This window comes from Mytilus trossulus, chromosome 9 (assembly GCF_036588685.1).
Source record: "Mytilus trossulus isolate FHL-02 chromosome 9, PNRI_Mtr1.1.1.hap1, whole genome shotgun sequence".
In the NCBI taxonomy this organism is placed as follows: domain Eukaryota; kingdom Metazoa; phylum Mollusca; class Bivalvia; order Mytilida; family Mytilidae; genus Mytilus; species Mytilus trossulus.
Window position 1 is genome coordinate 70,792,551 of NC_086381.1, and position 19,928 is coordinate 70,812,478.

At 32.1% G+C, this 19,928-nt stretch overlaps 1 protein-coding gene across 2 annotated transcripts in view; it reads right to left on the bottom strand.

The window, feature by feature from the left end:
- LOC134683331 (kinesin-like protein KIF18A) overlaps positions 1-19,928 on the bottom strand; it is a 127,805-nt gene that overhangs the window by 45,365 nt on the left and 62,512 nt on the right. For both annotated transcript variants that reach the window (XM_063542561.1, XM_063542562.1), the window contains exons 12-16: positions 17,316-17,489; positions 16,146-16,267; positions 13,839-14,047; positions 4,970-6,256; positions 2,920-3,016 (exon numbers count right to left, since the gene is read on the bottom strand). In XM_063542561.1, the coding sequence (XP_063398631.1) occupies positions 2,920-3,016; positions 4,970-6,256; positions 13,839-14,047; positions 16,146-16,267; positions 17,316-17,489 (1,889 nt within the window). The remainder of the gene's footprint in view (positions 1-2,919; positions 3,017-4,969; positions 6,257-13,838; positions 14,048-16,145; positions 16,268-17,315; positions 17,490-19,928) is intronic.

Below are 19,928 nucleotides of genomic sequence, written 5' to 3' on the forward strand. Positions count from 1 at the left end.
TGGTACGTGTTTATAATATTCTTATCAATACTACATTTTGTTTTCATGTCACATATCAACATTCCTGATTTTCAAGTTTAGTCTCAGTCTGTCTGATCTGTGCCGATTACCAGCGTGTAGAAAGTTAATGTATGTTCAGTTACCCCAATGCATCAACAAAATACTTCCGAGACTGATTCTTTGTTCTTTTCAACAGTAACTGAGTTTTGTAGAAACATTATGGTGAATAGCAGTTCTTACAAGCTTAAAGTTGGTAAGCTCACTCTCCGGCTATCACGTAAAGCCAAGTTAGAGACTCTACTTTATTTTCATGGGAGGGAAGCACTATTTAACTGTGACAAGATATTAAATTTACATACTTCAATTTTTTATATATTTTGATGAGGTGCATTCAATACTTGATCATTATTCCGAAAAAGCGGAACATATTCCAACATATTGAAAACATTTTTTCTGGTGTACGGGAGATAACTTCCATAACAACAGACGTCGATTTTCCCGTTTCTGCTAGAGGCGTTCATTTACGTACCTCTCACCTTAAGCACTGCATAAATTTAACGACTTTTGTCTTTTCTTTGGACTTAATGAAGCAAGTTGCAACAGACTTGACATATACTGAAACTATCCGTCCATTATTTTGATTTTACAATATGATTTTTCTGACAAAGTATATTTGATGTTTTATAACAAATAAACATATACAAACAAAGTATGTGGCATATATCAGTGCACTTTAATTGAAAATATGTGTATAAACTAGCGAAAAAGGAAATAATTTCATATATCAGTTGAGAGCAAATTATTGACTAATACACAAAATGTGACGGAAGGCAAGTGATTAAGTTCCGTGTTGAAATTGAAGTTTTTTACTCCATTCTTTTTCCATTGATTTCTTCAGGTTTTTTTCATATTTTGGTTCCGAAATTTTTATCACTTATTAGTTTGATGAAATACTTTATGCTTAAAATATTATGGGATAATTTGTATCACTACTATGAAGAAGAAACTAAAGTTTGTGTCTCAATTTGCAATTAAAATTACCTCAATTTTGAACAGTCCAAACTTTGCAAATTTTATAGATTAGTAGAAAATAAAATACTGAATAGAATATTTTGACATTTAAGGCATGACTGTAATATATTTTCTGTCTATGAAGAAATAACATAAAAAATTTGGTGCACACTGAATAACGCACGTAGCGGGTTATTTAACAGTGTGCACTACATTTTTAGGTTATTTCGAATAGACAGAAAAAATATTACAGTCATTTCTTATAATTTAATTCTAAATTCCATTTTAAACAGTAGAAAACCATGAAAAAACGTTGATGACGTCACGGTCACATGACTAAATTATGTCTATGGGCTCATAGCAAAATAACGCCAGCCAATCAGAAGACACATTACATCCAAAATTAAATTATATAAAAATAGCTTCAGGAAAAACTATTTCAATTAAATGTAAGCAAACATACACAATTTTTCATTTTGAAAAAGGGGGGTTGAAACTCTCCATTATACTACTAATCATTAAAAGGGCTTTTTAGAAAAATGTCACAGTACGAAATTCTGATGACAGGGCAAAAACTAAAGAAGACATATTCGTCTATAAGTTAAGACCATTTTTAGCCATGTGTTATTTGGGGAGATTAAACTCACGATCTAGATGACTTTTTACTCTTCTGTCACCGCACTATTTCTATGATTCATGAAAAACACATTCAATTGCTATGCTTATAAAGATCTTTTTTATATAAAACAAAATCTGAAAATAAGCTGTTAAAGTGGAGAAATCAGCCTTCTAAAATATCCCTATATTTGTGTCCACCATATTGGGATGATCATAATTGCAGTAAGGATCATCACGTTGACGCCAGTGAAGTATGTTAACTGAAGGTTTTTTTTATATTCTGGTCAAAATTAAACCTTTAGTTTTCCATGAAAAAAATATCATTCTTATATATTTCTACTGCTGATTGATCACAAACTTTTGTAGATTGTGTGGGTACAAGTTAACAACAATGAAATATAACTGTTCAACAATCTATACCTCGGCTTGATGACAACACATCTTACTGTTCAACAATCTATACCTCGGCTTGATGACAACACATCTAACTGTTCAACAATCTATACCTAGGCTTGATGACAACACATCTTACTGTTCAACAATCTATACCTAGGCTTGATGACAACACATCTTACTGTTCAACAATCTATACCTAGGCTTGATGACAACACATCTTACTGTTCAACAATCTATACCTAGGCTTGATGACAACACATCTTACTGTTCAACAACCTATACCTAGGCTTGATGACAACACATCTTACTGTTCAACAATCTATACCTAGGCTTGATGACAACACATCTTACTGTTCAACAATCTATACCTAGGCTTGATGACAACACATCTTACTGTTCAACAATCTATACCTAGGCTTGATGACAACACATCTTACTGTTCAACAATCTATACCTCGGCTTGATGACAACACATCTTACTGTTCAACAATCTATACCTAGGCTTGATGACAACACATCTTACTGTTCAACAATCTATACCTAGGCTTGATGACAACACATCTTACTGTTCAACAATCTATACCTAGGCTTGATGTAGATATTTGTAAAACCATGAAAACAAATATCCCAGAAAATACAATTTTTCTTTAATTCACAAAAAAAAATCATATATTCTACCACTTTTGTTGCAAACAAGACATACATGACATAAATGGTTTGCAAATGTTGGTCTGGTTCAAATTTTCTTATATGAAGCCCTTGTAAATTATTTTCGTCATTTTCTTCTTATAAAGCTTTACTATGTTTTATGCATAATTGTATATAGAATATTTAATGTTATAGCTTTACTTTTCAAAATATGCACATGTGTTTTATTACAGTGTAAGTACAGACCTCAAATTCTGTTCACTTAGAGGTGTGTTGTTATTCATTTCTTTCAGTGGAGTCCTTACAACTTGTGGTGACTGAACGACTTCTGAATAGCTTCGGGCTATAATAATAAAGAAAAAGAAAATATAGCAAAACCAAAAATAACAGCAGGAAATAGTTTCCTCTTACCATCAGGTCATATTCATTACATGTATTATTGGTATCTTATTAAAACCACAAGGACAAGCTCTGAGTTATATGATTTTCATTTTACCCATACTTTTTGTTTTCATCTCTGTCGGAAGGGGAAAAAAGATATTGTTATATCAGAACAAGCTTAACACATATTTGCCAATGTTGCTTAGGCCACACCAATTTAATTTCTTGTTCTACGGATTTTTGGATTTGAAAATTTTAATAAAAAAAATATTTAATTTGCAAATTTTTTAGGAGAAGCTTAAAAAGTAAAGGCGAGCGATTATAATTTTTTTTTGTAAACATAAAATAGTAGGTTTTGACTATATTAAAACTTGATTTATCACTTGTGCCTTGACATTTCTTTTAATTTATGAAGTATTTTTTCCCTGTTCAACAAGAAATAATTGAATAATTAAATCTGGTCTATGTATTTGTGACTGACAAGAGACAATTCTCCATCCAAGTCATAATCCGGTTCAGAACAAACCCTTAATGTTATGAATATCCCTTTTATGAGGGGTCAAAATATTAAAGTTATAATATATTTTTTTTGTAAAAACACTTTAAGTACAAAAGGGCTTATATTTTCCCAAAGAACTATAATATTTGGTATTAAATGGTCAAAACATGTCCAAGAATTTTGTAATATTCCTGGACTTAAACCATGTTAACACATTTACTCTAACAGTTTAATATTATTCAAAATAAGTGGACCCATCCCTCTTTTAGAAAAGTTGTTTAAAATATAATGTATTTCTCCTCTTTTTGAGTAAAAAATTCTAAGTTGTCAAAGGTTTTGTATAGTAGCACTGTACAAATCCTTAGTATTTCTATTTTCTTTTCTACAACAGACTGAACAGTAAACATGGTAAAATGACCCCTTCAAGGCCCTTGTCTGAGGGAGGGTTGGTCCCAACCTGATAATAACAAACATAGGTCAAAGTACGGCCTTTTACACAGTGCTTTGATCAAGACCAACCAGCAACCTATAAGGGACCACAACTTAGTATTGTACACAATTCGAACAGGAAAACCAATGATAACCAATTATATTTCCAAACGGGAAAATACCAATGAACCACATCAACAAACGATAACTGCTGAACGACAGGTCTCTGAATCAACCAGGACAGGTGCACAAACCTGCACCGGTATGACCGTCAACATACATTATAATTTCAGTTGAAGGCAAATCCTTCAGAAGTTCTTTGTACTTTATTTTAACAACGAACATTTTTTTTATAGGGAATATAAGTTAGGGTAAAGAAACCAACGATTTGTTCTGTACTGGTATTTCTATTTATATCGGAGCACTCCCGCTTGGAATTAATTGGTTTCATGCTGAAACAAATCTTCTCGCAGATATTTAAAGTGTTGTGGGGTGCTGATAGGTTTAGAATCGTTATATAAAGGCTGGACTGTGATTTTAAAAAACAAATGTTGAGATCAATATTTACCAAAAAAACGGTGCGGGAAATAGACATGATTTCATTTCCAGATGCGGAAAGCGGGAATATAATAAAAATTAAAAAAAACTGTTTTGAAAAAAATAGGTGCGGGCGGGTCCGTCGAACAAGGAATCAAATTGGTGTGGCCTTACAACATCAAATGTTTTGTATTCTTTCAATGAAAAAAATGGTAAAAGTTTTTGTTTTCTGTATTGTGAATGGTTTAAAGATTACTGCTGGACATAAACTTCCTTCTTTTTCATCATTTTCTCACAAATCAAATACAAGAAAATAAAAAAAAAGCTCTAGGACATTGAAATTAAAGAAAAGGTGCTTTATGCCAAACACAAAAATACATTTATAATAAATTAAGGCTACTGAGATTGTTAGCTGTGCTAGTAAATCAAATAAAGTTTTGAATGACTCACCTTTCCTTACAGAATCTGGTGTACAGGGCAAACCACCAAATGTTATCGATCTAACAGCATGACTTTTACTATCAGATGAGAATCCACCAGTTTGAAAGTCTGGTGTTTCCATGGTTGCAGTCTGTGATGTCACATATCCTGCTGATTCTAATGTATCTGTGTTAATGGTCTGGGATGTCAAATTATCATTACTTAACTGATTTGTTCTAGATAGAAAGACCGGTTCATCTGGTGTTTTTCTCACGACATTAATTAAGCTAGACTGATGATTAGGAGAACTATTTTGTAGACTACATCTCTCTTGTAAGACGTCAATATTTGATAGGTGTAACTTATCATTTACATTGTTAGGAGATTGCACCACACATGTATTTCCTGTTAAATTGTTCTGTGAATGCAGAGCAAAACTGTCACTCACCAGTTGATACTGAGATTGCAATTCAATCATTCCATTACTCTGAGATTGTATTGCAGTCACACTAGAATTTGAATGTGAAGCGTTTACACTTAAAGGAGACTGCAATGTAGACAGCAGACAGCATTGATTATTAACAGAAACAGTGGAATCACAGCCACTCAAAGCAGCAACATGTGGCTTCATATTAATAGCACTATCAGTATTCTGACACAGACTACTTAATACATTAGAACTTGTATTATTTACAAACAGTTTTGTATTTACATTTGGCACACAAGAGTTACTTTGATCATAATTAAATGACCTTGAAAATTTGTCAGCAATAACTGGTGTCCTTGCTATGATTTCTGGATCCTTGTCACTGGTATCCATCAATGTGAATGTAGAGTTTTGTTCGTCTGATTTATTTTCCTCTAAAGTAAAAGTTGAATCAAGTGACTGACTAGTGTAAGACACATCACTGTTTTTCACTAAACTACATGATTTATTTTCTAATCTAAAAGCATTTTGAAGCATATCATTGTTAAATGTTAAATTTTGTTTATTTACACTAGAATCTACTGTTAAAACAGACCATGTTGTAGAAGAGCAAGTTATTTCTGCACTTTTTGTACAAGGTACCAGTCTCTCTGGTATGACTGGTACAGTGTTTGCTTCATTTGTCTGGTTACATATCACAGTTGTCTCCCTTGAAGGAAGAGATTTATTTGGAAATGGAGTGTCACCAGCTGTGGCTGTTGACTTGTAGCTGTATGAGTTTCCTTCACTTTCTGTTTCAGTTGAATGTTTTAAAGAAATAATATGTCCAGTCTCTTTATTGCACAATAATGATTCAGATGCTGTACCTGTTTCTGATCCCATTATACACTCTGAAAGAAAGCATTTTAAAAAACATAACAGTAATTTTTCTTTACAGAATATTTGTAATCACAGTCCACAATCCTTACATGGTATGCCAGTAATGATATTACCAAGCTTGTAAATTTTATAATCTATTATAAAAAATTCTGTCCAAAGATTTGTTAGACTTGTGGACTATAATTGAGTCTCAGTGGACAGTTGTCTCTTAGGCAATCAAACCATATCATCTTGTTTTCATAGTGTTTTTAACCATGGCTAAATATTCAATAACTTCTCAGTGATTGGGAAGGATGTGCACCCCGCGCCTATAGCGCATATTGACAAGAAATGGTGCATACAGTGACAAATGTAAGCGCCCCCTGGTGCACCATATTTTTCATCTCGTATAGATATAGTCAAATGGATTTCCGATCATGTTCTGTGCCACCATGTGTGTTTACACTGTGTAATGTTCCTCCAATAAAAGGAGCAACTATACATTTTTGGGACATCTCGGATGTTTTCCTACAATAATAGAACCATGCGGTTTGAAGTCTAAGGTGTTTTCCTATGGTAATAATAGAACCATGCAGTCTAACTGATAACCCAAACTAAAGGCCCTAAAGAGCATGTGTCGCTCACCTTGGTCTATGTGAATATTAAACAAAGGACACAGATGGATTCATGACAAAATTGTGTTTTGGTGATGGTGATGTGTTTGTACATCTTACTTTAATGAACATTTTTTTTGCTTACAAGTATCTCTATCTATAATGAACTTGGCCCAGTAGTTTCAGTGGAAAATGTTAGTTAAATTTACTAATTTTATGAACATTGTTAAAAATTAACTATAAAGGACAAATATAACTTAGGGGGTCAATTGACCATTTCCAAATGTTGACTTATTTGTAAATCTTACTTTGCTGATCATTATTACTGTTTACAATTTATCTCTATCTATAATAATATTCAAGATAATAACCAAAAACAGCAAAATTTCCCTAAAATTACCAATTCAGGGGCAGCAACCAAACAATGGGTTGTCCGAATTCATCTAAAAATTTCAGGGCAGATCGATCTTGATTTGATAAACAATTCAACCACATGTCAGGTTGCTCTCAATGCTTTGGTTTTTGAGTTATAAGCCAAAAATTGCATTTTACCCCTATGTTTTATTTTTAGCCATGGTGGCCATCTTGGTTGGTTGGGTCACTGGACACATTTTTTAAACTTGATACCCCAATGATGATTGTGCTTAAGTTTGGTTTAATTTGGCACAGGAGTTTCAGAGGAGAAGATTTTTGTAAAAGATAACTAAGATTTATGAAAAATGATTAAAAATTTACTACAAAGGACAATAACTCCTATAGGGGTCAACTGACCATTTCGGTCATGTGACTTATTTGTAGATCTTACTTTGCTGAACATTATTGCTGTTTACAGTTTATCTCTATCTATAATAATATTCAAGATAATAACCAAAAACAGCAAAATTTCCTTAAAATTACTAACTCAGGGACAGCAACCCAACAACAGGTTGTCCGATTCATCTGAAAATTTCAGGGCAGATAGATCTTGACCTGATAAACAATTTTACACTATGTCAGATTTGCTCTACATGCTTTGGTTTTTTGGAGTTATAAGCCAAAAACTGCATTTTACCCCTATGTTCTATTTTTAGCCATGACGACCATCTTGGTTGGTTGGCCGGTGTCATATGGTATTTTGAACCCCCTAAAAATTGAACCCGGGGTCAAAATACCATGCGGTAAAATGACCCCGGGGTCATTATACCGCATGGTATTTTGACCCCGGGGTCATTTTTCACATATGGTATTTTGAACCCCCCTGCGGTATATTGAACCCCCCTGTTTTTGAGAAATAGTATTGCAGATAATCTAATTTACAATTTATTGACTATTATTTTTTTTTAATTTGAGGTTCAATATACCGCAGGGGGGGGGGGGGGTCAAAATACCATGGCTATGTAAAATTTAGCAAAATATCTTTTCCAGCATGTTAAATGCATATGAACTACTTATTGAAGTATTATTGCTATGTTAAGGAGTTTGAATAGCAAGAACTTTTGAACTTAAAGGTTTATGGTAGGGGGTTCAATATACTGCAGGGGGGTCAAAATACCGTGGCTTAGTAAAATTTTCAAAATATCTTTTCCAGTATGTTAAATACATATAAACTACTTATTGAAATATTATTACTATGTTAAGGAGTTAGAACAGCAAGAATTTTGGAACTTTACAGTCTATGGTAGGGGGTTCAATATACCGCAGGGGGTCAAAATACCATGGAAATTATTTTTTTTCAAAATATCTTTTCCAGCATGTTAAATACATACAAACTACTTATTGAAGTATTATTGCTATGTTAAGGAGTTAGAATAGCAAGAACTTTTGAACTTAAAGGTTTATGGTAGGGGGTTCAATATACTGCAGGGGGGTCAAAATACCGTGGCTTAGTAAAATTTTCAAAGTGTGTATGTATTTAACATACTGGAAACGATATTTTGAAAATTTTACTTAGCCATGGTATTTTGACCCCCCTGCGGTATATTGAACCCCCTACCATAAACCTTAAATTTCAAAAATTCATGCTATTCTAACACCTTAACATAGTGATAATACTCCTATAAGTAGTTTGTATGTATTTAACATGCTGGAAAAGATATTTTGAAAGAAAAAAAAATTCAAAGGTATTTTGACCCCCCTGCGGTATATTGAACCCCCTACCATAGACCTTATAGTTCAAAAATTCTTGCTATTCGAACTCCTTAACATCGTAATAATACTTCAATAAGTAGTAAGTATGTATTTAACCATGTTTGAAAAGATATTAGGAAAAAAAATAATTTCCATGGTAATTTGACCCCCCTGTGGTATATTGAACCCCTACCATAGACCTTAAAGTTCAAAACTTCTAGCTATTCAAACTCCTTAACATAGTTATGATACTCCAACAAGTAGTATTTATGTTATTAACATACTGGAAAAAATATTTTGAAAATTTTACTAAGCCACGGTATTTTGACCCCCCTGCAGTATATTGAACCCCTTACCATAGACCTTAAAGTTCAAAAAATCTTGCTATTCTAACTCCTTAACATAGTTATAATACTTCAATAAGTAGTTTGTATGTATTTAACATGCTTGAAAAGATATTAGGAGAAAAATTAATTTCCATGGTATTTTGACCCCCCTACCATAGACCTTCAATTTCAAAAATTCTAGCTATTCAAACTCCTTCACATAGTTATAATACTCCAATTTGTAGTTTGAATGAATTTCACTTGCTTGAAAAGATATTTTGAAGAAAAAAAAATGTCCATAGTATTTTGACCCCCCTCCCCCTTCCATGGTATATTGAACCCCTCCTATAGACCTTCAAATTAACAAAATCCAGCTATTCTCAATCCTGAACATAGTAATTATACTCCAATAAGTAGTTTGTATGCATGTATTTAAAACTGCAAAAGATATTTTGAAGAAAAAAAAAATTCCATGGTATTTTGACCCCACTGAGGTATATTGAACCCCTACTATAGACCTTGAATTTCAAAAATTCAAGCTATTCTAACTCCTTAACATAGTAATAATACTCTTATAAGAAGTGTGTATGTATTCAACATACTGGAAAAGATATTTTGATAATTTTATTTTGCCATGGTATTTTGACCCCCTGCGGTATATTGAACCCCCTACCATAGACCTTCAATTTCAAAAATTCTAGCTATTCTCAATCCTTAACATAGTAATAATACTCCTATAAGTAATTTGTATGTATTCAACATGCTGGAAAAGATATTTAGAAAAAAAAAATTTCAATGGTATTTTGACCCCCCTGCGGTATATTGAACCCCCTACCATAGACCTTAAAGTTCAAAAAATTTTGCTATTCTAACTCCTTAACATAGTAATAATAGTTTGTATGTATTTAACATGCTTGAAAAGATATTAGGAAAAAAATAATTTCCATGGTAATTTGACCCCCCTGCGGTATATTGAACCCCTACCATAGACCTTAAAGTTCAAAACTTCTAGCTATTCAAACTCCTTAACATAGTTATAATACTGGAACAAGTAGTCTGTATGTTATTAAAACACTGGAAAAGATATTTTGAAAATTTTACTAAGCCATGGTATTTTGACCCCCCTGCAGTATATTGAACCCCCTACCATAGACCTTCAATTTCAAAAATTCAAGCTATTCTAACTCCGTTACATAGTTGTTATACTCCAATTTGTTGTTTGAATGCATTTAACTTGCTTGAAAAGATATTTTAAAGAAGAAAACAAATTCCATTGTATTTTGACCCCCTCCCCCTTCCATGGTATATTGAACCCTCTACCATAGACCTTAAATTTCAAAAATTCTAGCTATTCAAACTCCTTAACATAGTAATTATACTCCTATAAGTAGTTCATATGCATGTATTTAAAACTGGAAAAGATATTTTGAAAAAAAATAATTTCCATGTTATTTTGACCCCCCTACCATGGTATATTGAACCCCCTACTATACATCTAGAGACCTTTAATGTTAAAATTTCTTGCTACTGTAACTCCTTTACATATTTATTATACTCCAATAAGTAGTTTGTATTTATTTTATTAGCTTGAAAAGATATTTTGAAAATTTTACTTTTTTAGATTAACTTAGCCATGGTAATTTGACCCCCTCCCCCTTTTTTACCATGGAGAATTAAAACTTAAGTCTACCATTCTATATAAATATTTTAAATTCCAAAGAATTAAAGTGTCCAAGCTACATGGTCTAGTTTTAATGCTTTAAGAAGTTTTTTGAATGAAATTGTGTTGGTTAAGATTTCAGAGCACTTATACCAAGCAAATATTTTTCTTTTGACCAATCATTGAAAATTGACCTCCCCCTCTTGTATCAATGATTTTTAATATCTGATTAGCTTTTATATAATGTTAAATGTTTTATTAATCATCTAGAATGAAAAAAACTGGGGGGTTCAATTTACCATGGGGGTTCAATTTTCCATACAGGGGGTTCAATTTACCATGGGGGGGTTCAATTTACCATAGCGGTATTTTGACCCCGGGGTCATTTTACCATGGGGTTCAAAATACCATATGACACCGGGTCACCAGACACATTTTTTAAACTAGATTCCCCAATGATGATTGTGGCCAAGTTTGGTTTAATTTGGCCCAGTTGTTTCAGAGGAGAAGATTTTTGTAAAAGTTAACGACACAGGACAATGATGGACGCAAGACGCCGGATGCAAAGTGATGGGAAAAGCTCAATTGGCCTTTTAGGCCAGATGAGCTAAAAACTTAATTAACCATCATTCATGATATGATTTTTTATAAACAACTTCAAATTTGTGAAATTTGGCTAGTACCGACGAGATTTAACTCTAATAATAATCTCATTTAGTTTAGTTTGCTATTATTTCGATTGAAAAACCCCAAAGCCTTTTTATGAATATAGTTTTTGTTTCCATAAAAGGCGCTTAACTGTCCTTGTCATTTTTTGGTCTTTGGCTCGTTTAGACATTTTGTAAACATGACTTCAGCAAATTGTTGTTTTGTTCTATGAATTAATGGTACTCTCTACTGTTAACCTTGTCACTGTGATGAAGTTATGACAATATAAGGTGTGCAGAGGAAATGCCTGAAATGTCCTCTGATACGGAACGTCTGGAATAAGTATGGTTTCGACGAAAACCCAAATTTAATGTACAAAAAAAAAACCATTAACATGAACATTAGGCAACAGTACCAGTTTAAACATTGTAAATAAGATTAACTTAAATATTGTTCGGTTTGGAAAAAAGTTATTGTATATTCATTGAAATTGAAATTACAAAATCACAGGAGCAATATCCATGATATTATTTGAAATCATAAAGGTATAAGTACCAACATCTCTTTGCCAAAATATACTGATACTTTTTATTTTTTTACAGAAGTCAATTCAAATGGCCCACTCATTTGACAACATGGCCCATTATTTTTTAATATGGCCCATTGAATTTATTTTTGATTTTTGAAAAAACCTTCCTGATCACTGTTTCTTGCTCGTTTTCTTTCGAATCTTGTGAAGCATCTAGGGTAAATATGTCCCCCCTTTTTTGGAGCAATATATTTAACCTATTAGTAATAATTATCTCTGGCAAACTTAAGAGAAGCTTTCTGTTGCTGTCATTACAGCTTTTACATTAATGCTAGCAAGACAAATCTTTGTTCGGCTTGCTTGCTTTGCTTGTCTCAATGTTTGCCCAAGCATGGCAATTAAGATAGACGGGGCTTCAGCTTGTATACATCATACTTAAATTTTATTAGGCCTTATGTTTGAGGTTAATGACACTAAATTTTGAAACATCACAGGATGACAAATATAAAGCGCAATCGTAGAAATGGAAGCCAAAAAGATGTATTTTTTTTTCTCGAAGATATGCTTTTTCATCATCCAACTTAAAAGACTGTCGTCAAGTACTTTTAGTAAAACAAAATAGCTATTCGAACACCCCTACTCCGATTTCATGAATCATTACATAGGTAATTTATTTGACCCATATATTTCATCTTTTAGTACTGTGATTTTTTATGTTATAAAGTCAACGTGTTGCTTTGCTATATAAAAATGATAGAATCTGAAGCAAGATGATGTATCAAATGTTCTTGTAATGATTCATTTGTTTTACTAAAAGTTCTTGACGACAGTCTTTTACGTTGAATGATGAAAAAGCATATCTTCAAAAAAAAAAAAAATTTTTGGCTTCCATTTCTACGATTGCGCTTTATATTTGTCATCCTGTGATGTTTCAAAATTTAGTGTCCTTAACCTCAATCATAACGCCCATTAAAATTTAAGTATGATGTATACAAGCTGAAGCCCCGCCTATCTTAATTGCCATGCTTGAGCAAAAATTGATAAAAACAAAGCAAGCAAGCCAAACAAAGATTTGTCTTGCTAGCATTAATGTAAAAGCTGTAAGCTCATACAGATTTGCAATGCTAAAATTGGTGACTTTTTTTAGCACTCTCATAATTCATTGACTAATCCTGTACAGGACTAAACTATTGCCACAACTCCGAAAAAAATGTCCAATATTACATTTGATGTATATGTGCAGTCAAATAAAACTTTAGCTTTAAAACATTAGTTTGTAAGTATTTTTTCTTAAAGAAAAATCATATATAATTAAACTGATGTCATAGAGGCTTAACATTTGTACTTCTATCATCTTTTATTCTATTGATAAGTATCAATTTTTCAAAAACTGGTTAGAACATCTGAAAAGAAATGATTGCACAAGTCCTAGAAGAAAATATTCATATTTATACGCTAGAAACGTTTTCTGTTAGTTCAGTGAAATGACAAATGTCAAAACATCTTTTTTATCAAACATTTTGGTTATCAGTGACACATAACCTGTTCTTCATAATAATTACAGATTTCTGAGAATTCTACATAGGACCATACAACATGACCATTTATAATGGTTAACAATTAAAAGAGAAAACTTGTGTGCTTGGGTTTACATGAAATAGCAATTTCATCAATATTTCCTATCACACATTTTTATTAGCTCTGATTGATATATAAGTATATTATTTCTACCTGAAGGAAAGCTTTTGAAGTCTATGAGACCAGATAAACAAAATGACTGGTTACCAGCTGTAAATGTTTGATCAGCAAATGACACTTCCCTCCCTTCAGCCATGCTTTGGATCTGTTGATATTCCCCTTCCAGGTCAGAAGTTAACATACCCGATCCTTTGATGATTAAATGTTGCTGTTTCACTAGATGTAACAGGCTGGTAATCATTCTATGTAAGAAAAGTCAAATATTACTATTAGAAAATAACAGATTTTACATTGATCACCTAAACTATAAAACACTGAAATTGATCATACAATATTTATCTTAACTTTCTCACAATTTTTATCTCAGGTCACAAGCATACTTCATAAATTTTAATCACATTTCAAAATCATAGATGCAGCAGAGCAACTTAAAGCTTTTAAAAGGAGTAGTTTCAAGTAGGGTCCATAAGGACATAAGGTCCTAAATTGTCTGTATAAAATTTGAAATTAGGTTTAATTGACCTATACCAAAATGAATAAGCACAATGACAATCAGAGCTCCAGATAAGCTGCGTATTTGCGTGATCACGCAATACAAATGGTTAAAAACCCAATGCAATTGCCCATTGCAGGGTCCAATAACCCAATTAGTTTAAAGGAAAACCCAATTATATGCCAAAACCATGAGTTCTCAACCCTTTTATTGGCTACCGTTTGCGTTATTTACCCTTATCTGTTTACAGTCGTCGCGTAAATCTATTTGTATAATATTTATAATTGGAAATGTCCTTTCGTTCTAAAAATAGATCCCTGCATCAAGTAGCTGAAATGGGTCCCTGCTGGAATTTTCCGTTGCCCGAAGGTACACATGTTTTTGAAAACATTTCTATCTTCTCAGCGTTTATCCAATTAGCGTTTGTCAAGTTGACATATTTTTTTCGAATTGCTCGGGATTTATCATAACACACATTGAATTAAAATGAAAGTGAATGTCCGGTAAAAATATTGAATAGAAGCATGTTTTCAGCTTCTTTTGAATAGCTGAGGGAAAGTTAAGATGATGACAAGACTCAGCCAGTGATTTTAGGAAGCGTCCATCTAACGCACAGGCGTGTTTGCGTAACTTAACGAGAACATTGCTAATAAACACGGGGGTTCGTCAAAAACAAACTCAGTTGGAAAAAGTAAAAGCCCAAATCATGATATGTAGTGGGAAAGCATCGGAAACCAAAAGTTCAAATAAGGGATCACTTAACCCAGACTTATGTTAATTGAATAAAACAAGAACATTCAAGTATAGTTAGAGTTTATATACTATTTTTTTTTTCATTTTACGGTTAATGAGTGAATACACACACAGGCACTTGTCTCAGAATTTTTTATATTAAGGTTTACATGAAAAAATTGTGAGAAAATACAAAACTAGCAGAAGGTTTGAAACTAGACACAAATTAAACCTACAAATGCTCTTCAGTGAATAAACCAAATAAAATAGCTAGCATATATACAAAGAAAGAAACATATTTAAGATGGAAAAACATCTTGTGTTGATATTGCCTAAATATTCAATATTGTGTTGATGAAAAAACCCAATACATTAAGGAGCTTGGTGGTGAAAAACCCAACTTGATATTAACTTGAGGGGTGAATTGGAATTAATAATGCAATTAAAAAACTTAATCACCCAATTACATAAGAAAATGGTGGGTAAAAACCCCAATTTGTGAATTCTTATCTGGAGCTCTGACAATATCAAAACATTCTTGCGCTCTCTGTTCATGACATCACAAATAGCACTCATTTTGATTTTCCAAGAAAATTCAATGAAAATGGATAAATTTCCATTGATTTCTTTGATAGGAAACATAGAGCGCAGGTGTTGACAAAAAAAATCTTTGAACATAATCTGACACAAATATTTATTTTGATTAAGCATTATTTGGTCGAAATCAATACAATTTTGTCAAATTTTGCAAAAATCAATGTTTTGACAAGAAAAAAATAACCAGCACTTCTATTTAGCTTCCTTACATGTCTTTTCATCAACTTGAAACATTTTTTTATCCTGAGACATTGAACTTAAAATAATCAGAGCCAAATGTGGCCCTTACCAAATCTACTCCTTTAATCTATAAAACCTTGAACCTGTGAAAACAAAAAAATCAATTTCATCCTACACTGTTATATTATATTGTTTTTTTCTGGTTTGTTTTTTTATTATACCATTAATTGCTCTATGTTTCCTATTCAAGAAATCAATGGAAATGTATCCATTTTCATGGGAAATTAAAAATAATAACAGTATACAAACTTTTTAAAGATTTCCGAATTGTTATTTACCTTTCTGTGGACTGTATTTCTCTTTCCTGTGACTTGACCACCTTAGTCAGATATTTCACACAATACTGATTTTCTGTTAATGCAATACTTTTCTGATGTAGCTGTAAAGTTAACTTCAAATTCTGCCATAGGAAATAAAAATATCATAAAAAAAATCAAAGGTGGAAATAAATCGTTTATCAACTTTTTTATGCATTGAAAGATATATATAATGCCATACTTTACCTTCGTATGAAACGCAGGGTACACAAAAGAGCAACCTAAATTCTGGAAAGCAAATACTACCGTGCCACCTGTAGATAAATGCCGAAAAAAGTAATTGCCTAAATCAGTGACGGAAACATTTCCGGAAATATCGAATTTTTTTTTATTTTGATTTTTTTTCTGAATTTGGAATTTATTTTCACACATTTTTTTGGGGCCGCTGGAGGAATTGAGGGCCGCTCAGCGGCCCTCAACTATATAGAAGAATCATCCCTGAGCCAAGATGGAGAAAGAAGGGTACAAGTGGCATGATCTGGAGAGGCTAGCAAAGAACAGAACAAGGTGGAGAAATATAGTTAGTGGCCTATGCTCCACCAAGGGGCAACAGGATTAAGTAAGTAATATTCTTAATGCAACATCAATCTACAGTTTTTACCTGCAGCTCATTAAAAAAAGAATTACTGTCATATACAAACTCATTGATGATCTAAAAAGTAAGTCTACTGTGGATTCATCATTATTTGTTGGATACCAATTTTTCATGGATTTTTTTGGGTACAGGTAAACACGAAATTAAACGTTCAATGAATGAAAAATTTTATATAGGCTTGAATGCAAACCTAGACAAAAAACAACGAAATTAGATATCCATGAACATGTAAGTTTTACTTTATCCACTAAAATTGCTACCCATGAAAAATGAACGAATCCACGAAAATTGCTACCCATGAAAAATGAACGAATCCACAGTACCTCTTATTATATGGGAAATAATTTAACCAATTTAAAGATGTTAGTGATATTTCCACGAGTTTTTTTATGTTTATCATTAGCAACATTGAAGATGCAACATGTTAAATTTGGATGCATTATTATCTTTATACTTCAACTATTTATGATTTGTAGGGAAATTTTGATATAAGTTTGATATAAATTCTTCCTTAACAACATACATGTATATCATACCTGTGTTTCTAGATTATCACCAGAACAGTTATGTTGAGATTTGACACTTTCTTCCATTTCTGCTACAGTTTTCCTATTTTCTAACAAACTTTTCATACATTTGTCCCTGTTGCCATGGAAATTATCATAACGACTTCTTGATGAGGAAACCATCTTTTTAAGTTTATCTGCTAACTATAAAGAACCAAGAAGATACACTTATTTTCCAATTTCATATATGGGTCAGAATTTACTGTCATAGAATTTGTGTTACATCTGACAATTTCTTAAATTTATAGTCAATTAAGATTCAGAATGAATAGAAATTATGGAAGAAAACTTGAATGATGATGATATAAATAATCCCAATAAAATTCCACTTTTTCTGATGCAAGTGTTTCTTATACTAAATTTCAATGTGATTTTTGATGGACATTTTGTTGAATTTATTGTGTCCGTAAAAATCATGTGGTTAAAAATACGTCTCAGTTGATTGTATCTTTCAAATACTCTTTGCTGTGTGAATATTAATATCAATAAGAGGTGTTAGATAACTATTGTATGGTGCTTAATAGGGTAAATATGTCATATTAAAACAAGAAAATAGGTTATATTTGCAGAAATTGAAGATGTAACATTTTGTGTCCTAAATGTTACATCCAAAAATGTTACTTAAAACAGCTTTGAGATGTTCCCTGTCAAAAACATGCAGATTTACTCAGAGATAAACTGTTCCAACATTCAGGTATAATGTAGTGCATGGACTGTTTTTCGTAGAACAACTTCAAATATGCAAGTGTTGGACATCCATGAAAATAGTGTCAATTTGTTACATCTTATATATATAACACTAATAAATTAAATAAAAGAGAACCAATTCACATAATAGCAATGTTCAATTGATGTTTTGAAAAATTTATGACATTATGTCATGCTAATGTACAACCATATTCAACAAATGCAGTCTTTTTAACTTTCAATGGAAGAAAACAAGGTTGCTAAATTGAAGGAAGTGCAAACCAGAGATTAGTTACATCATGTACATGAAATATTTCAGTTATATTTACCACATAAATATACATGTAATGAAGGACTACTGTAATTAATTTCGTTATTTCTAAATCTGATATCATCAAGATTGTTAACCTGACAAATTTGGTACGGCTAAGTTTGATGTAAACAGACTTATGATAGATGAAGAATGCTACAACTATTTTGCTGCAAAAAGTCTGTGTAGAATATGGTTTCATTGTTACACCCCTGAATTGTTTGTCTAAATTTAGACTAATAAAAAATTCATGAATAAAACCAATTTACACATGGAGATTAGTTCACATTGCACCACAATATTAATACAAGGAAAGGTCCATGAAGGGATAAGCTAATATAGATACAGCAGTATATGATGTAACACTGAAACAAAATCAATTTTTGATGTAACAAAGACAACAAATTTGAAAAATAGTTTATAATAAACAAAGTATGAGGACCTCATTGGATTTAGTCAACTTTTTTTTATTTGCACCATGCATTTCTGATATCCTGTAACCTTTCATCAAAAATTGATTGTGATATATTCAGAAACATGAAAAGAAAACCGAAATTGTGTCCTGTTACATCCATGAGTTTAAAAGTGAAATTTCTTGAATTTGGTTTAAAATTAGACAGAATACTGCAAGTATTTTATCTGCTAAGAGATAATGAACAGACTTAACCCTTCACAGATGTAAAATTGTTCATAGAATCTCTGAAAACCTTTATGAACAAGAAGTTTTGGAGTCTGTACGTGTTACATCATTCAATGAAATGAAAAAATGCCACTAATGTTGAATGAACAAGTTATCTTTTTGCATACAGAAATGGAAAGGCCTTGATCCCTAGGTTTTATTTACAGTGGCCTTTTCATTTTCTGAGTAGTTTTAAATTTTCTAAAAAGACAGTTTTGGATGTAACAAAAATTTCATGACAGTAAATTCTGACCCATATTAAAAATCATTGCAAGTGTTTAGCAGGTGATCAGGTTTTGATCTACAAATGATACATCTTTAGGTTACAAGGAAGTTATTATTTACATAGGCGACAATGGTAGGCTTTTTTGGCCAGTATTTTCACTATTAAAGATCCATTGAAAAAAATTTGAAATCTGTATTATCAACACCTTTGGGTGTATTTGAAATGGAAAACACATCTGGTGCCGCAGCTTTTATGATAGAAAAATTATATTTTTTAAGGGTACTCAATGGTTCCAGAATTTTCTAAATAGTATGAATGAAGAACACCCTTTGCTAAATTTGGCACAGAAAATGTTGCTTAGGCCACACCAATTTGATTTATAGTTCTTTGGACAAAAGCTACAAAAAATATGGGGTGGGCGAGCGAAATTTTTTTGATTGTAAAAAATTCTTGAAAATGAGTTTTGTTGAGGCGGGTGCTCTGAAAGAAGATATATATTTTTTTTTTTAATTGTGCAATTTAGAAATTTATGTAGATGTTAAAACTGGGTAACTTGAAAGAAAAAAGGAGGAGAAACATGCTCTTATGCATATAACTTGATGTATTTGTTGTGCCTGTGGTACAGTCTATACCATTCACAACTTTCTGGTTCACTTTGGTTTAGTATAATTTTGATGATTT